Below are 25,270 nucleotides of genomic sequence, written 5' to 3'. Positions count from 1 at the left end.
AATGTCAACCTTTTTAAAATTCGTTTATTTTATTTTCTGTATATAAGTGTTTTGTCTGAATTAGTATGTGCATATTTGGTGCTCATGGAGGTAAGAGGGCACTGGATCCTGTGGAACTGGAGTTTCAGACTGTTGGGAGCAACCATACAGGTGCTGGGAGCCAAACCTGGGTCCTGTGCGAGTGCATCAAGATTCCCTAACTACTGTGCTATCTCTTTAAAATCCTCGTGGATTATTTAGAATATTGTGTTTTATTTTATTAATCTCTTACTTGACTGTAGTTTATAGGCTTTCCCCCCATAGTAATTAGCCTTTCAATTCTACCTTAAGATTAATTTCTTGGTTCAGCTAATCAGTTATGTTATTCATGAGTGATTATGTTTAACATTGTAGTTTTAAAGGTTTCTTATGTTTTGGTACTTATGTATGTGTGATTTGGTAAAAACACCCGGAAGCGTCTCAGGGTGCCTTTGCTTTGCCTGAGGTGCCCTCGGCTCTCCTGGGCATGACTGCACAGGTGTCTGGGGAGAGTGGGTTTCCTGACCTGTCATCCTGCTGTAGCTGGAACTTGCTGAGCCTGCCTCATCTCTCCTGCGCCTCCCACGCCCACTTGATTCACCCTCATTAGTCTGTGTTGTCACTGATGTTCTGAAATCGGCTTCTTACATTAGCCAGATTGTCAGCTTTATGGTTTTAATCTTAATCTCTTGGCAACTTTTGATAAAAATGACCACATTTCAAAGTTCTTTCTTGGCTCTGAGATAACAGTCTATTCTTTCTTCATTTGCAACTCCATTATCCTTTCTGTTTCATGGTTCCTCTTACCCCCTATTATTCAAACTTATTCTGTTCAATTTTTAAAACTCTCTTTCAGTATGGTAAGTCAGATCATAACTTCACCTGTCAAAATCTCCGTTGACTTCCGTTTACATTTAAAGTGAGATTGAGTTTCTTACCCTGGTTGATCAGGCAGTTTTCCTTTTTACCCCTATTGTCTTTCTCTCTGGACTTATCTTCTACCTATCTCTCCCTCACTCTTGATGCAGCTGCAGTCTCTAGCTTACTGGTATTTTAGAAGTACCTTGATCATTAAGATGAGCTGTTATCCTTAAATGTTTCATGTGCTTCCTTTGCAGAACCGAGAGCTCCAGATCATGAGAAAGCTAGATCACTGTAACATAGTCCGATTGCGGTATTTCTTCTACTCGAGTGGCGAGAAGGTAAGCGTGAGAAAGTATGAACTGGCTGTTCTTGTGGAAGTACCCCCCCCCACCCCCAATCAACTAGCTTTGCTAATTGATTGGGAACATTCAAAGCACAAACCAGGGATTCTGAACCCAAGATATCCAGTTGATGTTAGCGTGAAAATGTCAGTGAGAAGAGTGAATTTTAAGGGATCTGCCCGGGGCTGCTGGAGGTGCAGCTTCACAGCTCTTGGTACACCAACTGGAGGACCTTAGTTCAAGTCTTCAGAGCCCACAGTTAAAGCTCAACATGGCTGCTTACACCTATAGCCCAGCTCTGTGGGGCCATGGGACAGATGGGTCCCTGGGGATTGCTCTCAGCCAGTCTTGCTGCAAATTCAGGAGAGAGAGCACGTCTCAGGGAACTAATAGAGCTGGACACTGAATGTCCTCTTCTGGTCTCTCACATGGACATGGGCTTGTGGTCTTGCACGTGTGGGTTCCTTCTGCCCCACATCTCCAATACACAATTTAGAATGAAAGCAAATTTTCTGAGCTTGCTGTGCTGGTGTCTGTCTAGAACCCGAGTGCTTGAAAGGCTGAGACATTCGCTGTCAAGTGAGAGGTTATCCAAACACAGCCCTGTCTTAAATGTTAAGCCCTTGGAAAATGGAGGGAAAGGGGTTTTCTACTTTAAAGTAAACATGTCTTCAGTTCTCAAGCACATTTCATTTTTATTCATATTTCTGTATTCCTTGTGTGCTTATGGAACCCTCTGATAGTTCATCTGTTTATTAGGGGAAGAAAAATTAATGTCATTATGTTCACTTGGAGCTCGATTAGTAGAGAAAGGGAAGTAGGGGGTTTTGTTTAGCCAAGGAAAAACACTGAAAAATCTGTTTCTGGTCGCTTTGAATTCTGTGAAGTAAGGGCAGGCCTGTGATGCGACGGCACCCACCTCCTCCTCCCATTGTCTGAGGAGATAGATGTCAGGGCACTTCTCAGTCTCCTCCTTGCTGCCTCTCACTTTCCTCCTCATCTCTTCAGCCCTTTTACCCACGTTCCCCCCTTCCATCCCCCCTTACTGGTTTGAAGAAGTGAGACAATAACAAGGGAACAACGGAAGCACCTGATTTGTTTTTTCAAATTACTCCTAATGAGGTCACGTGATACTTGGACTTGAGATTTCATGCTTGTAATGTCTAGTGTTAGGCCCACATTTCCTTTTGACTTTACAGAAAAGTTCTAGTATAAACATTTTTAACAATTTTCACTAAACTTTATGTGTGTGTCCTTAACTATTAGTCTTACCTCAGACCTATAATCCAAGAAGATACTTAATTCGTGTTTGTGGCTCATGTCTGCAGATCTGTATCGTCATAACCAATGTTTTAACCACCACAGTTAGCAAGTTGATCTGATAGTAACACTTGTTTCTGTTCTTTTTACGTTTAAGGTCTTTCTGCTTCTGTTAGGAATGGTAGACTCTCAGTATTTGGCGCTTTATTGTAGAGCGACTGGTCAGTAGGCCTATTTTCAGACCGTCTCTCAGGCTAGCAAGCTGCCCATTAGTGTCCATTCTGGCGTGCCTACCTTCTCCTGTCCCTTCCAAACAAGGTCACAGAGCATCTCCTTGGCCCACAGCATTGTTAGAATGGGATTTCGTATCCTCATGACTTCTTTATTATTAGATGCCAGACATTGTAGTACCCCGGAGAGGAAAGTAAAGGTCAGAATTATGTCTTTCCTGATCTACTAGATAACAGACAGATTCATTTGCAAATGTCTCCTGAAAAATTCCCTAAACAGTGTGTTGTATACGTTAATAAATATAGCCCCTACATACCAGGGCTTATTTTAATGCTTTGTAAATGTTAACACATTTAACTTGGAATGAAAGGGCAGAGAGGGAGGCTTTTCAGGTTTTGGTTTTGTAGGAAGGCTCTGTCGTTCTGACTGAAAACTGACTGGCTATTCTGTGAGTGCCACAGATGGGGATTTTTCCTTGCTCCTGCTTTTAGTTGTCTGTTTATGGCTGCTCCTGCAGATGCTGGAAGACCTCTAAAGGAAGGTTATCAGAAGAGCAATAAATCAGTCTCTACTAAAAGTAAAATATCTTAACTTTTAAGCAAAGTTAAAAGATACTTACTATTTGGAGTACTTTCCCTCCCCAAATCTTTTTCTGTTTCATTTCTCCTAGACTGGTTTCTGTCACTCTGCAACTTTATTCCTCACTTCCCACCCTTGAATCTATGTGAATTCAATCATAGGTCTCTGCACCTTTCTTTTGTTAAGTTTTGCCCTATCTTGCCTACCCCCTCCCCCACCCCCCCATCCCCACCCTTTTCCAGTTCTGAGTCTGCAAATTCCCTGTCTGTCTTGCATATTTCTTACTTTCTCAGTACCTTTATCACTCTTGGCTTAGATTTTTTTTTTGGGGGGGGGGAACCTTTGTATTTTAATGTGGGTGGGTGTTTTGCATGTGTGAGCCTGTGCACTATGGTGTGCTGTACTTACCAAGGCCAGAAGAGGGTGTCAGGTCATGTCAGGTTATGTCAGGTCTGGAGCTGAAATTACAGACGGTTGTGAGCCACCACGTAAGTGCTGGGAACCAGACTGGGTTACTCCGGAAGAGCAGCCAGTGCTCTTAACCACTGTGTCCTCTTTCCAGTGCCCACTCTACCCCTAAAGACTTTTCCTTTAGGCAGTCAGCTCTCTGCTTATAACTAGGGAAATGCTACCAGCTATTGTAACTAGAAGGGGTTATTCAGAGCCCAGGCTGAGCATTCCTGCTGGGATTATTGCTTGCTGTGGTGACAGAAGCTTGTTGCAATCAGCATATTGTAGGTTGCTCTGTAAGTTTTAGGTGCTCTAATTTAGAATGAATAGTGCCTTTCCCCTTGATTAGATAACAACGAGAATTTATAGAGTGTTTTGAAACTTTAGATTTAATAATTTTGTGAGTTTCAATTCTACAGAATAGTGATTTATTTTCCCCCACCACTTTAGTATTTAGCTGTACGAAACATCCTCATGAAATTTCATGTAGAATTGTGATAGAATAAATGAACCACAAAATAGCTCTTCTGTGGAAACAGATGTTTGCCTGTCCTTAACAATAACTCACTCCACAGAACTTTATGAGTCAGGATATATTATAAAGCCACATTCTGCCTGTAGGAATCCCAAGCTCTATTTAAATTGTTTTCTCAAGTTATCTTGCATGTGAAAATACTTCACATCATAGGTTGTTTTGAGTGAAGGGAAAAACTTTCCCTTCTGCTTACATAACAGACTTTTAAAGTATAATGATGTCACTTTTTGTAACTTCATGTGGTGTTGAGATTGGGCAGAGTTATGCTAAGCTAAGCTTAACTATGACTGTGTACCCTGGCTTTGGGGAGGGAACGGGTAAAGATGATGCAGCAATAACCCATTCAGAAAATGAATGACACAACCCGTCTGGAAATGAAGTGGATGGCCTGCTTTGTAGCTGGGAGGTGGGTTAGCGCTGCAGTTCAGGCATGCAGTAGAACCATGACTCGGGCAAGTTATTCATTTTTAAGTAACCTCCGATCTCTTAACATTTGGAGTTTTGTAAGGAACTTATTTAGTGTTTACCCATTACTGATAGCATTGGGCTGAGAACCCCACACGTTAATTTACCATTTAATAAACTACTCTATTTAGTAATAGTATGAATTCAGAGTACTTGCTGTCATTAGATGGTATCATGACCCTTTCACTTGTTCATAACTCATATTGTATGGTACCCCTGCGAAGAATACTATTTTTAGCTTCATGTTACCGATGCGGACTACACTGAGCTAATAGTATATAAGTATTTACCTCAGATTTATACAGCTACTAAATGGGGTTTGGGAGTCTGAATCCAGAGTATAAAAGATGCCATATTATTCACCATAGTATGTGCAATAGAAACGTAACATTTAAAGTAGCGTACTGATGATGGTTGAGCAACAGAGTTGTAGTGGCAATGATGGTTGTAAGCGTAGTAAAGATAACAATAGCTAAAATGCGTTAGTACTTACCGGACACCACCATGGTTGGTTTTATTAGACAGGTTACAAGTAGCATCTGAAAACTTGTTGATTTCTCTTCTTTTATTATATATGACGTCTCTGTCCCTAACCTAAACAGTCACTTAAAGCAGATCCATAGTTACCTTATTTTTGCTATTATCAACTGCAAAGGGTTGTATGGGTCATTGTGTTGGGAACTGAGTATCTGCTCTTAGCGAGATGTTGATAATTCATGGCCACTAGAAGTGGAAGTTGAGCTGTTCTGTGTAAATCAGCAGTGGGCTGCTTTCTGATGGCATCGCTACTCACTTAAAAGGCAAATTCCAGGGGTTGGGGATTTAGCTTAGTGGCCCTGGGTTCGGTCCCCAGCTCCAAAAAAAAGAAAAAGGAAAAAAAAAAAAGGCAAATTCCAGATTTCTTAGCATAACTTAGAAGGTCTCCTCATTTTTTTATATTTGTTACTTTTTATGAGTTTTTTCTACATGTATGTATGAGAACCATGTACATGCCAGGTGCCTACAGAGGTCAGAAGGGATGTTGGAGTCCCCGGGAACTGGAGCAGCAAGCGTTCTTAACCATCGAGCCAGCTCTCCAGCCCAGCACCTTTGAGTATCTAGGTTCCAGTCTGGCCCAAGCACAGTTCTCTCTGTGCGCATCTTCTCTGTATCCTGAGGCTTTCGGAATGTCTGCTCTGCTCTGCTGTTCTGTAGTGCTCTCTGGACTCTACACCACTGCTCTGCTCATACAGATTCCTACTCACTGTTTACCTCAGTTCAGCAGATAACTCACCACTCCCTTTCCTCTGCCTTTGTAACTCCTCAGAGTTTATCTAAAATATCTTGCATATACTTTTAAATATTTTCTTAAGTTTTACCACAATTTTAAAAAGCTATGTTTTTTTTTTTTTACTATATTGTCCTTCTCAAAAGCATTCTTAGATCTTACTCAGTTTTGTTTCTTCAATACTTAGTATAATTGCCAAGTCAGTTTAGTTAGTTTTGTTGATGATGTATTGAAAGCCTTCTAGATATTCTTAGAAAACAGAGTGCTATGCTGGGGCCATGACTCAGTGGGTAAGGGTTCTTGCTGTGCTTCTGAAAGCTTGAGAATCTTGAGTTCAGATCCACAGTGTCCCCATAAAAACCAGGCTTTGCATGCCCTTAATCCCAGCATCGTGGGCTAGAGACAGTCTCTGGCCTACAAATGCTTACACACATATACATGCATATGCACATGCATATGCACACAATTAAAAAGTCCAAGTGCCAAAATAGAGCTCAGTATGATAACATTTACTATTTGAATTAGGATTTATTTTATACTATTTTTTAAAATGTATTTAATTTTATGTGTATGAGCACCAGTGAAAGACCCTGTGAATGGCCCCTAAGGAATAATACCCAAGGCTGTCCTGGTTTCCATACACTGCACATGTATGTACATACACCCCCCCGCCCCAAACTCAACTTCTCCTTTTAATTCGGTAGTTTTCTATTCTCTGTCGTCTCTGCTTAAATGTTTGAAATTATTTTCTTCTCAGCTTTATATTTAGTTTTACCCCCCAAAGTCTCAGATTGTTGATTTGAGATCTTTATGCAAGGGTGCTGGTGTGTGTGTGTGTGTGTGTGTGTGTGTGTGTGTGTGTGTGTGTCTGCTCTCCTTTTGCATATACCTGTGTCTCCTGCTGAACTCCTTATTAGATCTGATCTCTTCTCCTCTCTCTCTCTCTCTCCCCACTTCCCTTCCTCCCTCTCCCTCCCTCCCTCTTCCCCTCCTACTCCCTTTTCCTTCTTTCCAATTTTAGTTTTTTCTTTTTTGAGATGTTTTATTCTATAGCTCAGGCTAACCTGGAACTGACAGCAGTCTCCTGCCTCAGCGTCCCAAATGTTTGGTTATACGGATAAGTAACTATTCCCATGAGGTCTTCTTTTATGTGTGTGTGGTCAGCATGTGTGTGCTTTCCTGTGTGTGCAGGTGTGGGGCTGCAATTGTTTTTACACCTTTTTTGAGGCAGGGTTGCTCACTGAACCCAGGACTTGCCTGTTGGGCTAGACTGACTGAGCAGCAGGTCCCCGGGATCCTCATGACCCCTTTTCCAACAGTGTTGCTAAGTTCATCTAGTCTTGCCTTGCTTTTATGTGAGTGCTAGGGACCTGAACTCAGTTCCTCAAGCTTGCTTGGTGAGCACTCTATCCACTGAGCCGGCAGTCTAGCCAGAAATCTTTTTTTAAGATTTATTCATTTATTACATATGAGTACACTGTAGCTGTCTTCAGACACACCAGAAGAAGGCATTAGATCTCATTACAGATGGTTGTGAGCCACCATGTGGTTGCTGGGAATTGAACTCAGGACCTCTGGAAGAGCAGTCAGTGCTCTTAACCGCTGAGCCATCTCTCCAGCCCCCAGAAATCTTTTTTTTAAAAATACTTTTAATTGTGTGTGTCTGCATACTGCATTTGGTGCATCCCATAAAGTTTTAGTATGTGGTATTTTTGTTTACAGTTAATCTCAAGTATTTTCTCATTTTTATAATTTCTGATGCTTAATTTCCTGTCTCATTCACTCCTTGTCTGGATTGGATTCATTTCCACACATTTGTAGGTTCTCCAGTTTTCCTCATATTTTTGCTTTGCGTGCGTGCGTGCGTGCGTGCGTGCGTGCGTGCGTGCGTGTGAGCGTGTGTGTGTGTGTGTGTGTGTGTGTGTGTGTGTGTGTGTGTGTGTGTTTATGCGCTTGTGCACGCATGCACCGAAGCATGAGCATAGAGGTCAGAGGATAACTTGTGGGAGCCAGTTCTTTCTTTCCACCGTGTGTTTCAGGTCATCAGACTTAGTAGCAAGTGCCTTCCTTAGCAGCCAAGCCATCTCCACAGCGTCCTCCCGTCTGTGGTGCTGGTGTCCAGTGTGGCTGGAGAAGGTGTTCCACATGCTTTCACTCTTTTTAAACCTACCGAAATTGTCATGTGACTTCCTGTGGTTTGGTCATGGATAATCTCCTGCTTGAGAAGAGTGTGCAGTTGCTATTAGGGTGAAGGGTTGGACATGGCGTGCAAGTTGTTTGCTGGTTTTGAAGACAGTTCCGTATGGTTCCCAGCAGTTCCTGAGGAACTCATCTTCCTTACTTTACATCAGTGTTGGCCTTCATATGTTTGTGGCTCTGACGCTTGCTGGGATGTGTGTAGAACGGTAACACTCTGGTGAATCGATGTGCTTGGCAGTGTGGAGCTCTGTAGCCAGTTTCCACTGTTGTGGATTTACTGCGTTGTATGTAGCCCCCAGTGCACTGTGGCTCTGGCACCACATCCTAGGTGTCTTACCCAGGCTAGCAGAATCTCACAACTGGTGTTTTCATTTGCTGTATGTCCTTAGAAGAGTTTCCAACACCAGATTACTTCACAGGTTGAGTGTTCGTTGTTTGAGATCCTAAGTTAGCCTCCTTTCTTTCCTTGTCTCTACCTCCTCATGACTTTCTACACTTTGTTTTTGAACTGCTTTGAGAAATTGCTGTTAGGTCTAAAAGCTGAGTGAAATTGAAGCTTCCAGTTGTCATGGCTGCAGGCTGTAGTACAGGGGCACAGACTAAACACTAATGGGTATATCATATTAAAAAAAGCAAGCACAGCAAAGGAATAACACTTAATCACACATTATAGAACATACCAAAATATTTCAAATTAGAACCAAGGAAAATAACATGAACACTTACTCTTTTAAAGTATAATGATCTTTAAAGTTTTCTGAGAATTTTATTTTTTCTTTTAAAAATAGTTAATTATAACTGCCACAAGGAATGTGACAATGTTATAAGCTTTGTTATTGAGAAAAATCACTCTAGTGAGATTAAAATTTACTGTTTTTCATAGTTTGCAACCATATGTGTTGGTTAATTTTAGGTCAGCTTGACACAACTAGAATCATTTGGGAAGAGGAACTAACTCTCCATTGAGAAAATGCCTCAGTAAGATTGGCCTATAGGCAAGGCTGTGGGGCATTTTCTTAATTAATAATGATTGATGTGAGAGGGCCCGGCCCACTGTGGGTGGTTTCAGTCCTGGGCAAGTGGTTCTTTGTTCGGTAAGAGAGAAGGCAGAACAGGCTGTAAAAGCCAGCAAGCAACATTCTTCATGGTCTCTGCATCCGGTTCCTACCTTGAGTTCCTGGCCTGGCTGCCTTCGGTGATAGGAGTTGCTGGTCTTCATGGCAGCGATGGAAATCCCAAGACTTCATCCATGGGAGTCTCAGATACAGAATCATCTCTATGGTCCTTGTTCTTTCCAATTCTTGCTTTTTAAGTTTTTGGTTTTTTATTGTTTAAATATATCGAGGTATAAGTACAAAAGTACATGCTAATACACACCTACAATCTCTTAACACTCAAGCGGCTGAGGCAGAAAGATCAGGAGTTCAGGGACATCCTGGGCTGTGAGAGACTAAGTTTTAACACAGAAAGGGGGAGGGAAAGAGGGGCAAAGAGGAGAGATAGAAAAACCACAAAAATGTTGGAAACTTGGATTCCTGTCTGGGGTGTGTCAGAAAACAAACTGCACAAGACGATAAGTAGTGCTTCTCCATGGCTTCTGCTTCAGCCTCGGCCTCCAGGTTCCTCCCTTGAGTTCTGTCCTGACTTCCCTCAGTGATGGGATCAACCTGAGAGTTGTAAGCTGACCTTTTCCCTCCCCAAGTTGCCTTTGATGGTAGACTTTATATCCTAGCCATAGAGAGCAGTGAGGACATAGGCATGTAGATTATGTTTAGTTCCTCACTCTCCATGAATATGTCTTCTTGTCCATACATACGGGCACCATACACATAGGCAGGCATACATAGTTTTAATGGACAGTTCCAGCAAATAGCATTGCTAAGTCATGATGGGCTCTGAGGAGCTTCACTTTCATGAGGGTATTAACTCACAGACTTCTCAAGGTTCCAGGAGCTTAGAGCTAAGACTTAATTTCCTCACATTGGATTTTCCTGTCTCATTGAGAAGAGAAAATGTAGCTTGTTTATCTTCATTTCATTGCTGTAATTATGAGTGAAGTTGCACTTCTTCCAGCTTTCTTCAGCTTCAGTATTCGTGTTTTCCTATTGTTCATACATCAATCCTTAAAAACAAAACAAATCATTCAGTCCTTCGTTAGTGCAGTAGAAATCCCTTTGCCCAAAAGCATTTTTTGGGCATGGTCTGTGTTTGATTTTGTTTTATTTCGCCTTTGAATAGCATGAGTTTTATATTTTTATGTCATCAAACTGATTTGTTTTTCTTAATATCTTGGGGTTTTTTGTTTTGATTTTTGGATTTTTTTTTTTGTTTCTGTTTGTTGTTTCGGTTGTTTTTTGTTTTGTTTTGTTTTTGAGACAGAATTTCTCTGTATAGTCCTGCCATCCTGCCTGTCCTGGAGCAAGCTAGGCTGGCCTTGAACTCCCTCACAGAGACTAGTGCCTTTGGCTCCTGGGTGCTAGAATTAAAGGTGTCCTTTCCTTTCCCCTTCTTAATATCTTGCAGCTGCTCCATCCTCCAAGGTTTACTTTGCGAGTCCATTTCTTTCCGCACAAAAGTGTTGGTGATTTAGAAGTTAGTTTTAGATGTTTGTTCCATTTTCTGTTAGGTGTTGGTGTACCCTCTGCGCACAACTCTTTTCTGTTGTAGTTGTAGTGTGCCAGGTGCCCTGGCAAAAAACGTTGCAGGGAGAAACCGTTTATTTGGTGGTAGAGTTAAAGTGGGAGCAATCCATGATGGCCTGTAAGGTGTTGGCAGCAGCACAGCCTGGCACCCAGGATGCAAAAGTTTTACGTTTCATATCCCACACGGAACAGAAAGAGAACAGAGACTGGGGTCAGGCTGTCAAACCTCAAACCCTGCCCTGGTGGTGTACCTGCTCCAGGGCTCCACCTCCTAAAGGTTCCATAACTACCCTGAGAGTGCCGACAGCTGGGCACCAAGTGTTCAGACATGCAAGCCTATAGGGACGTTGGTTATTTAAACCACAGCGCCTTCCTTCCTTCCCTATCTTCTCCACAGCTTCTCAAGGAAAAGATTTCCCATTAATCCTCAGCCCATTGTATGACTGCTGCAATGTCTGTCCTTTGGTAGCACAGTGCACCCATCTGAGGAAGGACAACTGATTACGACATTTTGTCCATAAATTCTGAGAATGCAGGGTTGGCTATCTTATTACTAAACTCTCTGAATCACTGCTTCTCCTCCATGAACATTTTAGAGTGATATTTGTGTCTCTAATGCTTTGACCTCAAGCCATTTTATCCCTTGGTCTTACAAGTCATGTGAGGTGGGGGATGATGGACCATCTTACATTTTATAGTGATAAGGTGGAGTCTCCCTGCCCCTGCAGCTACTGTTAGGCGGTGTTCAACCATGCTATTAAACGCCGAGTTGGATAGCTTAGACCAGCCTCATGGAGGACCCATTGAGCCTCTGTGGAGCAGTGCTCCATAGTTACACACTGTGTGAGTTTGGGCAGTTCCTCAGTAAGGTCCACTCTGTCTGAGAGAGGAGGCTCTCACAGACGCTGTAGGAGCAAACCTAAGACAGATCTGGGGGCTCAGCAGTGGCTCTGAGATGCTGGCGAACTTCCTTTAAGGCCGTGTTCTTTCTTGTGTATTTCTGTCAGTCACTTTAATTTACATCCAGTTGCTGAATTGCTGAATTTTCTGGCAACTCACAGGAAATTGTTTTGAGATTACAGCAAACCAGAGTTTTAGAAAATTAGAAATGCCAGAAGTGGAGCATCCTGGGTCTTCTTTCTTTTTAAAATACTGTCATAAATATGAGTCCCCTGAATAATCTTTATAGGAACCTCCAAATAAGAAAATTAAAAACTACTGTGAGAACATGAAATAGCACTTTTTTCTACATGTTTTCTGTAGTTGAATGTTCTCAGGAGTTCAGGAATTAATATCATGGTTATTTACATTACAACATTTAAACTTACAAAAGCCCTTACTTAATCTTCCTTTATTCTCATACTGTAATAAGTTGGACTACTGGCCTTGTAGCAGACATGATTTTATCACCTCTCTGGTGCATTCTGCGCTGTTAAAACTGCTGCCTACTGGACTTTTGTCAGTAACGAGGCCTGAACTGTGCAGAGCAGAGTTGGCCGTGATGGTCCGAACACAGCACGTATGCTACGTCTCACGTGTCCCCTTAGGAGTGCCTCAGTGACCCATCCTTCTTGAGTTCTGCGTAGTTACACCTGGTGCATACTTTCCAGATGACTGTTGCATTTGCTCTTGATTTTGTCTGGTTGATCTTTGTATATTGATGTTCTGAATTTTCATTATAAGGCTTTCTGCTTTGTTAGATATCACATTAAGGCTTCGCTCAGTCTGGCCTATTAGGCTTGACAGTCCGTATTTGCTCTTCCATTTAAGCCATTGTTAGTGGTGTCAGCTTTAGATGGCTGGTTAAAACGGGAGATTGCAGTCTGACTGTCAGACTTGTCTCCTGGTGCTTTTACTTGGTTGGTACGCTCTGTGAATTGTTTATGGATGTGTCTAGTTAAATCGTGTACTGATGTACCACCCGCTGTCCCTGTTTGTATACTTTACATTTGTTACTTAACTGTTAAAGTCACTTGTTTCTTCAAACCTTTAATCTATAAGCTTATAGAGTGTCAGCCACCTCCCGAAACACTGGCGTGACAAAAATATACATGGAAAACATTTAAATTATTTCAACTCACAATTTAAGACGTCAACTTCTGTTTTCAGGTTGTCAGTTGTGATGAGTGAGACCTTTAGTAACCTGAAAATACCATCATGCAGACATACGGTGGGAGGAGTGCAAATGGACATCCGAGGGCTAGGATTTAATCCCATCCTTGTTTGGTTTTGGTTTTCTACTCTGCTTCCCTTTTGCATCATGCTAACTTGCCTGTCCACTGTTGTGTGTTAGAGCATGTGACTTACTGTCACAGGCTCAGAGCTCACGGTCAGGTCTGAGGCTCAGGAGACTGGTTTCGGGCTGCTGAGCAGTGCTACAAGTGCTGCTGTAGTGGAGACTGTTGGATGGAGTGCACTGTGGTGTGTGCACTGGCGTCTAGAGCAGGGACAAGGTTCTGTCCTTCAAGGCATGCCCAGTGACCTGTGTCCTCCATCATGGTCTACTTCTTAAAGCGTCCACCACCTCCCAGTACCATTCAGTGTATGAGTCAGTAGGGGACATTTGCGATTTCAAGAGTGTAATATAAAGTAAGCGGTCAAAGCCCCAGACCAAATGCTAACACTTACTGACAGACAGACCCGGAGCCTTAGGGCCGGAAGCTCCTGAACATGCAACAGTCATCCTTAATTGTTGCATCGGTCCTTCTCGGTGTGCTCCGTTAGCAAATGCTGAAACCGTAATCTAGCATTGCCCACACTTCTGGGTTTCTCATTAGTGTGTCAATCATGATAAACTCTGTCAAATACGTTTTAGAATCAGGAGCCCTTGAGTCTAGCAATCTTTTAAATAAAAGCCTTCTAACTCCTGAGGTTCACCATACTTGGATCCTATAACACAAGTTGAATTTCTCTTATTTGAGCTTGTGAACCCAGGAGTGGTTTTTTGGAAAGACTGTAGAATGTTACTTAGTGAGATGTTTTGAGAACGGCCTCTGAATCTCAACAGGAAATGCATTTGTGTTTCACGTATACCTGAAAAATGTAGCCTGACAATATTAAGTTGACACAAAATTTCAGCACACCTATGTCTCCTGTGCTCTTTTTTGCTGATGTTGTTTATTTTTAGCTTAGTTTTCTGTACTTTTTAATTTAAATTTTATTTTGGTATTTGGGTGTTTTCCTACATGTATGCCTGATGGTGGTGAAGGCCAGAGGAGGGCAGTGAGCTCACAGGAGGGCACCTGTGAGCCTCCATGTGGGAACTGGAGTAAGTGACCTTAACCACCAAGCGCCCCTGCCCGTCCTCTCTCCCCTTTGTGTTCCCCTTACCAGTCCTGGATTCGAATAGTCTTTCTGTTTCACCCTCCTAAGCAGCTGGAGAACACATACCATGCATCCCACTTATCTACTGCCTGTTTGGACTGTGACCAGCCTTTCCTATGGTATGATGGAGAACTTACCCATTTGTGATGCCGTGTTCATTCCCAGAATGTTTCAGACCTCAGAGCATTTTGAAGTTTTACTGTATTGTTCACCTCTCTGTGTTCTTGTTTTTGTTTCACAGTATTGTAAAGCAGTGGTTCTCAAACTTCCTAGTGCTACACCTCTTTAACACAGTTCCTCATGTTGTAGTGACCCCAACCATAAAAATATTGTTGTTGCCACTTCATAAGCCGTAATGTAAGCATTATGATTTAGGGCGCATTTTCATTGTTATGTTGACCCGAAGAGATCACACCCCCCAGACTGAGAGCTACTGCTCTAGAGTCGTGTTTCACCAGTCTTTCCTTAGACTTTTGTCCTAGCTTCTTAACATACATATGCATTTGCCAGTAAAAATCCAGAACAAGGAGCACAGTAGTTTTGTATTGGCTATGCCTTGCTTTGATCACTGCCTGCCAACTCTCCTCTTCTACCAACACAAGTTATGTAAGAACAAACTTGGGGGCTATCTGGTTGAAATTAATCAACTGGTTTTTATTTCTTTCTTGCTGTTTACTCACTTGTGAACCTAGAAACCCCCATCCCCCATCCACCCTTTCTCTTTTTATCTCCTTTTCTTCTTCCAAGGCAGAGGTTCACTGTTTATTTCTGACTGGCTTTGCCTCACAGAGATCCCTGTGCTGAAATTAAAGGCATGTACCACCACCCACAGCCTGAACCCAAATTTCACATTCATTCATTCATTCATTCAGTGTGCCTTGGTGTTTTGCCTACATGCCTATGTGAGGGTGTCAAGATCCCTCTGGAACTAGAGTTCCAGACAGTTATGGCCTGCACACCGGGATTAAAGGCATGAACCATCACTGCTCCAACCCAAAATTCTTACAGGGACTTTAGATAGCTAAACCAAGATAGAATCTATCTCTCCAACTTAATTTATCGATGATGATTTAAATATGAGAGCAGTCAACACAATGGAGGTTTCCTTGTAGCCATGCTGCTTTTGAGCTCAGGCTGTGCAGAAAACTAAATATCACCAGGGTTATGAAAAACACCCATTTTTTCTTTGATACTTTGAGTTTTGCAACCTACCCAGTCACTGCCACAAGTACTTGATTCTTGTCATTTTAGCCCCAAACAGCAACAGGCAGTGTTTAATTGGTGGGTGTCGCTGAGCTGCAGTTAGACTTTGTTTATAAAGATAATCGCAGGCTGTTGTCATCATTTGCTTGCCTCTGTGCTGATGAGAGTGATAGACCAGTTAGCTATGGAAGAAGGAAGACCATCAAAAAAGATATATTCATATCTTGAATAAAGTTTTCTCTCTGTTGTTTCAGTCTTCATTTGAAAGATAAGAAGCTATACTTGTTCCTAGTCACAGAGTGGGAGAGCAGAGTTACACGTGGGTAACTTGACACCTGCACCCACCCTTCCCTCCTGTAGCAGCTCTGACCTGTAGATGCGCCCAAAACACTGCCTCAGACTTGAGTTTGATAGGTGGAATTATGAACAGTCACCTGCAGTTTCACTACTCAGTAACCAAGCGTAATCCTTAAGTTCACTTTTCGTCCTCAGTTTACCCAACTGGTGCTGTTCAGAGAACAGGGTGTCACTAGTGCTTTCTCCTCTTTCCTGTTTGGCTCTAGCTCCCTTCTTTCTCTTGACTGACATTGAACTCTTGCCTTTATGCTGCTACACCGGAGACCAGTGGACAAGCTTGTGGGCATGATCTCATCCATATGTTTGAGATATATATATATATATATATATGTGTGTGTGTGTGTGTGTGTGTGTGTGTGTGTGTGTGTGTGTATGTATGTATGTATGTATGTATGTATGTATGTATGTATTAGTGATCTAGACCGTCAGACAAACAAAGCATTTGTGTGGAGGCTACAGTGTTTCCAAGAATACTTAGTTCATTCTTCCTCAGGAGCTGAAGAAACTGAAGCCAAGACATATATATCAGTCAGACATACACATCAGTTGACAGCAGAGCCAGGGCGAGCAGCCTGCTTTCTTGGCTTTTGACTCAGTGCTGTCTTCAAGCAATCTTTCCACAGAGGAGGAAAGATATTGATTTTTTCAGCCTAGAAAATAATAAACATTATGATAAACGAAAAGCTATCATAACACATGTGTAAGCAATGTGATGGATTATAACTATACCCGGATTATAAAGTCTGCTAGATGCATTTGTACAGTTCTGCTCATGCCCAGAAGTAAGTTTGTGTAATTAAAATTGACCATATGAAGCTTTTCTTTAAACATCTGAATAAGAGGTATATAGAGATTTACTCTAACTTGAATACTTAAGATGAGCCTCTAATCTGGTTTTGTCCTTTTCTTCTTTTAAAACCGTACAGAAAGATGAGGTCTACCTTAACCTGGTGCTGGACTATGTTCCGGAAACAGTGTACAGAGTCGCCAGACACTATAGTCGAGCCAAGCAGACACTCCCTGTGATCTATGTCAAGGTATGTGACAATGGGACCCCCTCCAGTTCACAGAAGGGTTGGGATGTGTCAACCCCACTGACACTGGTCACTCCTTGTTAAAACAGCAAGCTCTGGATGGTGCTAAATTGTTACAGTTTTAAAGCATGGAGTTGTTTTAAAGCTTTCATTACTCAGCAGTGGGTAAAGGTGCTTGCTGTGGGAGACTGATAACTGGAGTTTTATTCCTGGACCTACGTGAGGTCGAAGAGAACCAGCCTCATGAAGTTGTCCTCTAATCCTCCACGTGCATATCCCATGTGTGTGCACACACATGCCCATGAGATAAAGGAATTGAATAAATATTCTGATAAAATATGGTAAAGCTTTCAAAGTTAAGGATTTTAACTGTGATAGCCATACACCTTTGGTGTGGTGTGGGGAGGGGAGCACAGGTGAATTCAAGCCAGAGTCAGACTCCTGCTTTCACCTTTACCTTGGGCTGACCTCTTCTTGGGCCCTGTATAAGCTTTTAGTTGGGTTTTGTCTTGGTCTCTCTTCCCACCAGTGGTGGGATGGCAGCCAAGTGCGCCTCGTCCCAACTTCATGCATGGTGCTGGGGAGTCAGGGTGAGGTTTCCGTGTTTGTACAGCAAACTCTTTTACAGCGAGGCGGCTCCCAGCCATAGCATCACTTTCGCTCTCAGTGTTTTCGTGTGCCACACACCACAAATACGTAAGTAAACTCAGTCTCCACAGTTCCCGTGTAGCATTCTATTACTGTTTATTGCATTCCTCATAGACATTTAAACTGCCCGTTTTAAGCAAACAGATTATATTATTTAGGTGTTGGAATCTCATATTAATCCCTCCCCCCCCTTTTTTTTTTCATGTAACTGTAGTTAGGAATTTATCTAGTATTTTTCTAATTGCAGTTGTGGTAGATGATGGGAAACTTTTTTTTTCTTTTTAGGTGAGAGATAGGGAAGGGGTGGATAGTGTATTGCCCTGTAGTTCAGACCACCCTGAAACTTTTGATACTTGTAGCAATCCTCCTGCTTCAGCTTCCTGAGTGCTGAGATTATAAGTGTGAGTTACCAAATCTAGTTAGGAACACATTTTTAATATGTGTGCTGTCAACTAGGTGCTGATTTTTTTTTTCTATTTCTCAGTGACAGCAATATAATTACCTACTTTACCCCACCCCTGACATAGAGCTGATGTGGTGACTGTCATAATGCTGCCACTTTCCACTGAAAGTCATTTAAAGCAGGGGTTAGGAGGGAGCATAGCTGAACTCTCCCCGGGATCCCGAGTAAATCATCGTATGGCCAAACTCTAATGGAGAGGAAGATTACTCATGTGTAAAACTGTGTGGGGTGTACTTCCTGAATGGGTCCAGATTTTTCCCAGCACAGGATTTAGTCCCTCTTTTTGTCCTTCACGGGTTTTCTAGCAGGTTCTAGCATCAGGTTGTGGAGCAGGCAACAATATAGAGATGCCATTCTTTTTTTAATTGAAAAAAATTAGTTAAAGGACAATGTATAAGTGCATAGGGAGTTGGATTTAATTTAATTCCAAAATGCTGACATTAAAGATGTTATGCCTACATTTTTGTCATGGTTCATTTTGAAGAAGGCTTTAACTTGGGTAGTGAGATTTAAATCAAAATTGAACCTGTCTAGCCTTAGCAGTTTTCTCATACCTCTGAAGGAAGTATTTCCTGTTAACATTAGTAATGCCAGTCCCTAGCAGTACAGTCGGAAAAGATGGTGTCTTTATCAGTACTTCTCCTGTTTTTTTAATCAGACAGTAGTAGTTTTGATTTCCATGGTATTAAGTAGGGAGTAGAGCTCAGAGAGTGAGCGTGTGCAACAGATTGGAGGTGATGATGCTGGAGAAGGCAGCACATGTCTATAATCTCAGCACTTTATAGACTAGAGGATGACAGGACCAGGGCCAGACTGTATTCCATGGGAGTCTGTCTTAGGAGAGAGGAAAAATGAAGGAAGAAGGAAGGAAGGAAGGAAAAGAAGCTTGGCCTCCAGATAAGTAGAAGATTAAAGGCGTTACATTGGTACATTTTTCAAAGCTTTAAAACAATCTCTTAAGATATTATTTCTCTGCTTGCTCTGATGAAATTCCAGACAAAGGCGACTCAAGGACAGAAAGGTTTATTTTGGCTTAATAGTTCTAGGGGATACTGTGCATCGTGGTAGGGAAGGCATGGTGGGCGAGCATGGGGCAGCTAGCCACATTCAGAGAGGATACACGGTGCGTGAGCTCCTTTTCTTCTCTTACTCAGTTCAGGTAGCTAGCCCATCGAATAGTGCAGATGCCCTTACAGACATGTCCAAAATTGTTTTCATCGATTCCAAGTACTCTCAAGCTGGCAGTTAAGATTTACCTCTGCAATGATGTCAAGTCAGCTAGACATCTGTTTGTGTGTGGTTTTTTTTTTTTTTTTTTTTTTTTTTTTTTTTTTTTTTTTTTTTTTTTTTTCTGTGTAACCCTGGCTCTCCTGGAACTCACTCTATAGACTAAGTAGGCCTTAAAACTCAGATCTGTCTGGGCATCTGCCTTTAAATTACATTGGAAGTCTACATTATTCTAAGGATGTTAAAGGCTAATTTACCATCCGAGTTACTGGTGTCTCAGTAGGAATTGATAAGATTACTTACTCATGAGCTTTCCTATGTCTCTCTTAATGATTTGAGGCTAACTTTTCAGAAAAACATTTCAGAAAAATGGTTCTAAAAGATGACACTGACTACATTTTTACAGCCTGAGATTCTAGGAAGAATGATGGATCTGCCTCCTAATCTAAAGGCTGCTGCTGTCTATCACCCATATGGCTTCTGATCTCTGTCTCTGTTAAGTTAAAACCCAGCTGGCCTGAGTGCAGGGCTGTGGGCATGCTAGGCAAGTGCTCTAGATCCCTGACTCTCTGAATCTTAGTGTGAGACCTGGTCCGACTTGCCCAGGTAGTTCTTAAACTTAGAATTCCCTGCCTCAGGTGTGTGCCCCCACACCTGGATGCTTTTCTAAATTACTGAAGGATAGCACAGGTATATATTTAATGATAGTTTAATTTCCTGATTTATGTAGAAATGCCATGAAACTTTGATTAGGGAAAACTGTATTGATAATCAACATTTTGCATGTTCTGCTGAGAACGTTATATACTGCATAATGACTCAGATGTGTTTGAAAGCAGGGGTATCGAGTGAATGTCTCTTCTTTTTCCAGTTGTATATGTACCAGCTGTTCAGAAGTCTAGCCTATATCCATTCCTTTGGGATCTGCCATCGAGACATTAAACCACAGAACCTCTTGCTGGATCCTGATACAGCTGTATTAAAACTCTGCGACTTTGGAAGGTGAGCTAGCCTCCTCTTCCCTTCCTTTCTTCCTCCTCCCTCCCTCACACTTTCTTAAATAGACTCCTGTAACAGTACTAGTCTGAACCGCACTCATTACTCGGTACTCGGGGAATACAAACTAATGAAGGTCCATGTCAGAATGGTTTTGATAATTTTATGGGAACAATAAATGTGTGTGCCCTTTATCCTACAGTTAACTTCTGAGGATTATTTCTTTATGCATATTTAGGGATCTTTAATACAGTGTTGCTTGCAAATATCTAGTAGCGAGAAAATGTCCAAATAAATTAATATATACAGATACAGTGTTACACATGCTGCTGAGGGAAAAGTGAGGGAGCTGTCTAATGTGGGAGTGATGTCTAGGAAGTACCAAGTGAGGAAGTCAGTCGGCAAAGGCACTTGCTTTCAAGGCTGGTAACTTGAGTTTGATCCCAGGGACTTAAGTTGTCCCGCCTGCCACAGGAGTGCTGGAATGCTAACATTCAGGCTCAAAAAGGCCGTGGCGGCACTTGCTGATAATTCCAGTCACTCAGTAGATGTGGGAGGTCATTAGTTTGAGGCTGGCCTAAGCCAGGTAGTGAGACCCTGTGCGAAAGGAAAGCCTCTGTCAAGTCAGTACTGTATGCATGGTAGCTTTTGTTTTAAAAACCCTTTTGTGACTAGTGTGCAAACACACATAACAAACATGGCTTATTCTGAGTTGATATGTAATACCTCATACACGATTGTCTGGGACGGGATGTTTGAGGATTATCGTGTACTTGGGAAACTTACATTCCCAATGACTGCTCTTTAGTATAAACTCCTTGAGCTTATGGAATACATATATCTGCTCCATCTTTATTACTAATAAATCTCTTAAGTTATACATTTGCATATATTCCTTTAACTTCACACTCAACCTCAATACAGGAGTGCAGTAAAATACAGAGAGGCAATATTTTTCTCTATTAATATTTACTATTAATATTTCCTCTATTATTTCCCCATTTTTGCAGATTCTAACAAGTATGATTTTTTTTTAAACCGCCGATTTCTTGGTTATATACTGTTGCTAGTGTAAACTCCTCATGCTTTCTCTTTGTGTAGCATTTAGCTATAAAGCCTCCCAACATGCAGCCAAGCCTATACCCCACAGGACAGATCACCATATCCCTTCTTCATTCTCTATCTGTCGCCTCCGGGGGTAGCCCTACTCTCTGTGCTGAGACTTCTGTCCTTATAACTTGGGTGCTTTTTCATCCTTGTTAGAAGTTCTTCTTTTTCAGTTTAGCACCACAGATGATACATTGACTCCTGCTGTCTATAGTCCCTCCTCTTTATATAGACGTCTATACCAAACCGTAGATTAGATTGTGGGTTTAACATCAGTGCAGGTGAAGGGAGGTATTTGGAAAAACCGAGCCAACCTGCTGTCAGTAGGTTCATGCTTAGTCTTGTTCTGCAGTTTCTTTCAAGCCATTCCACTTAACAAACCCTATCCCAGGGTCTCAGCACTGCAGGCTGCGGCTCAGGTGAAAATACACACTAAGGCGTTTTTTTATTTGATGGTTGAATGGTGGGCTGCTGCTTGTTTCACCTATGAAAAGGCACCCAAATCACATGGGGTTTGTTACTGGGGAGAGTAACTGCCGAGTCCTGCAAGAGCCACCTAGTGCAAGTTCCTCTGCTCACCACCATGTCAGAGCATTGTTCGCGCCCGCGCCCAGCGGATTCTACGGGTGTAAAGTAGCTGTGCCTGGATACATTTGAAAGAGGGCTTTCACAGGTGTGAAATAGCTCATTCTTTAGCAACTCTGAGGTAGGATTTTGGAGACACTTAAGGTGAAAACTTAACAAAACTGCCTTCTTAATAATTTTTAATTAGGTGTAACAGGTCTGGCAGTAGCTGAAATGGGGTGTGAAAAAAACCCATTTTATAGAGTCTAACTGGGGTGTCTAAGGGCCATTAGGTAAAGGGAAAAGTTAGTTTCGTTGGTGATGAGGGAAAAGGATACAGGCTGTCAAAGCTCTCAGTTGGATGACTGAGTTGTTGTGCGTTTCTCTTCTAAGCATCTGCTTTACCCATTAAAAATGTGCCTCGTGGGGCTGGGGATTTGGCTCAGTGGTAGAGCGCTTACCTAGGAAGCGCAAGGCCCTGGGTTCGGTCCCCAGCTCCGAAAAAAAGAACCAAAAAAAAAAAAAATGTGCCTCGTGTGTTTGGTTTCTGAGACAGGGTCTCTGTGGCCCTGGCTGTCGCAGCAGCAGCTGCCTCTGCCTCTGTAGAGCGCTGAGACTGAAGGTGTGGGCCACTGTGTCCTGCTTGCTGGTCATTCGTTCGGGAGCTGGATTTAAACTCCGCATCCTAGAGCTGCTTTTTCAAGGGGCCATTCCAAGTCCCCAAGGCGCACTTCTGAAGATAGAAACGTCTGTTATCGAGGGCACTAACACTGAATATCTTGACTTTTTTGACAGTCTGAAAACCTTAGTGTTGTTAACATAGCGAACACTGTTTTATCTGGGCCTAAGAAAAAGATTAAAATTTGAAACAGATAATGAAGGAAAGAACAAATCAAGTTTAGAGCCATCATTGAGTAGAAGTAAACTGAAAGGGAGGAAACCTAGACCCCCAAGACTGAATGACCATTTTCACATGTCTGTGTCCTGCACTGTTACCTCAGATTTTCCACCTGTTTTTGGCATTTATTTATTTTTTTCTATTTGTTCATTCATTTGATTTTATCGCATGTATTTCTTTTCTGTATCTCATGCTACTGTCAGAACAGCTCCTAGAGCAGCCTGCTTATATGAGATGGAGTTACCCAGAGAGACATTTCAAGAGACACTGTGACTCACTTTAACATTTAAAATATGTACTGTAAACTACTTTAGGAGGAAAGTTGTAATAATATGTTCAACGTAGCACTGCAGCGATGGAGCAGATCGGGCCTGAGTCACTTAAATCAAATGCCTTTTACAGTTTGTTTAGCAGTAGGTGTTTAAATCGACTGCGGTGTGGAAGCATGGATTGGCTGTGTAAGGCCGAGCTGGTCATCCCGGGTCTGAAGACCAAGTTTAACAGAGTAGCCAGGTCCCCCCCACACTCCCCCTTTTAAAAGCATATAGGTGGGGAATACTGATACATTCACTTCTATGATTTGCTAACAGTCTTTTGTTGCAGAAGGTTGCTCTTTAATTTCCTGCCCTTCATCTTTATATTTTATTTAGTTACTTATTATTTTGAGGCAGTGTCTCACTGTATACCATTGGCTGACCTGGAACTCTCACTACAGAGTGGCCTCCATCTCGCAGAGGTCCGCCTGTCTCTGCCTCCCGAGTGCTGGGAGGGAAGGTCGCACCACCTTGCCCGTCAGCCATTTTATATTTCACAAGTTGAATGTAGGAAATGGGGAAACCAGAAGAAATTGAACATGTGTGTCCTTTTGTAATTTTTTAAATCTCTTTGTTCCTTAGCTAAGGCTTGACAAATGCTCACTTTAAAAATTCCTCTTTAAAGTATCAATTTGCTGAACTTGTGTATTTCTCTTGTTGGAAACATTTCAAGTGTGTTGCTTACAAGGTTTAGACGATTAAAGATTGTTTTTTATTTTTATTTTTCATCAGTGCAAAGCAGCTGGTCCGAGGAGAGCCCAATGTTTCATATATCTGTTCTCGGTACTACAGGGCACCAGAGCTGATCTTTGGAGCCACCGATTACACGTCTAGTATAGGTAAGTGCTGGCTCTGGGTGCGGTGGGTGTGACTGTTAACTGTCCTGACCCTTCTCCAACAAGGCAGGGCACGACAGAGCAGGGCTGCAGCAGTACACTTTTGCAGAAATGAGTAGAATTAATTTTTTTTACATTTTAGAATTTATGCTTTTCTACTATTAGAATTATAAAAATATTATTTTGTATTGTAGTTGCTTAATGCATTTGTTTGGCTCTTAAGTTTCAAACAAATGTTGATAAGCTTTTAAAAACATTACTGAGGCAGAGATGGATGGCAAAAAGACGTGTGTGGAGCTCAGTCCCAGCCGCGCTGGAGAAACTCAGCTGCTGAGTTAACTAATGGGGTCTGCACTGGTTTTCTAGTTCTGAAATGTTTACTTCTGAGCCTAAACTACTTAGAAATGTGTTAATAAATAATGTTACTTTTAAAATGTTAATATTGTAATCGGTAGGGCAATGATATTCCTGAATCCCTACAATGATGCATCGCTTAATTTTTGAGCAACTTAATTCATTAGCTTTTCAGCTAAGCCCACTGGTTGTTCAGATCTCGCTGGAGATGTCTATTGATAGAAGGGTTAGAGATGGTTGAGGTCTGCATTGACCCTATCTTCTTAACCTGTTCTAGTGCCATTGCTATGTTAGCAGACAAAAACCTGTTTATTTCATGTATTTATCAGGGCAGTGGCGGGGGGGGGGGGGAGGAGGGGGAGGGTGACGTCAGGTGTCTTCCTTCATTGCTCTGCACTATATTTTTGAGTCAGGGTGTCCCACTGATGTGGCTAGAATAGCTGGCCCATGAGTCTGAGGAGACTCCATCCTGTCTTCACCATAAGCCACCTCCACTGCCCCTTATGCTTTGTTTCTGATAGGAACCCCTTAGTCCTAAGAACGAAAGCTTACATACTACACTCCTCCCCCAGGGAAAATCCCATAGTCATGGGGGTGAGGCAGAATACAAAATAAAACACAAATATAAAACCCAGCTAATTTAGTACAGTTTTTTCTCTGTCTTTCTGATATGAACACCAGCACGTGTTTTTTATTTTCAGAAAGGGCAATATGCCAACGCTTCTTTTCACTCATGCCAAGAGGCTGGTGCTTTTTACATACTAGGTCATTTGTGCTGTTGGTGTAATGTTGTATGGAAATAGCTTTACACTCTAGGATCTGAATATGTCCAAAACACTTAGGGCTCTATGGTCCACACTTGATGAAACCTGCCACAGGAGAGGAGGGGTGTTGAGTGTGTGGTACCCCGTGTGGTGGTAGTGCTGTCTTACTGTGGCTGTAGGGACATGGCGTATGTAACTGAGAAGTGAGACGTGCTACAGAGAGATTGTTTTCTCCAGTCATCTTCCAGACTCATAACTGAGTATCTGAGCTGCCAAGTGGAGATCCTGATTCTGCTTCCTCTTCATGGTTGCTGTGAGGAGTCAATAAAA

At 42.1% G+C, this 25,270-nt stretch overlaps 1 protein-coding gene across 8 annotated transcripts in view; it reads left to right on the top strand.

The window, feature by feature from the left end:
• Gsk3b (glycogen synthase kinase 3 beta) overlaps window positions 1–25,270 on the top strand; it is a 150,164-nt gene that overhangs the window by 74,552 nt on the left and 50,342 nt on the right. For all 8 annotated transcript variants that reach the window (XM_006248373.5, XM_039088669.2, XM_039088668.1 and 5 more), the window contains 4 exon segments: window positions 1,137–1,220; window positions 16,662–16,772; window positions 19,979–20,109; window positions 23,719–23,825. In XM_006248373.5, coding sequence (XP_006248435.1) covers window positions 1,137–1,220; window positions 16,662–16,772; window positions 19,979–20,109; window positions 23,719–23,825 — 433 coding nt within the window.

This window comes from Rattus norvegicus, chromosome 11 (assembly GCF_036323735.1).
Source record: "Rattus norvegicus strain BN/NHsdMcwi chromosome 11, GRCr8, whole genome shotgun sequence".
Lineage (NCBI taxonomy): Eukaryota > Metazoa > Chordata > Mammalia > Rodentia > Muridae > Rattus > Rattus norvegicus.
The sequence above is the reverse complement of the archived record's forward strand: the minus strand, read 5'-3'. Positions and strand labels throughout refer to the sequence as shown.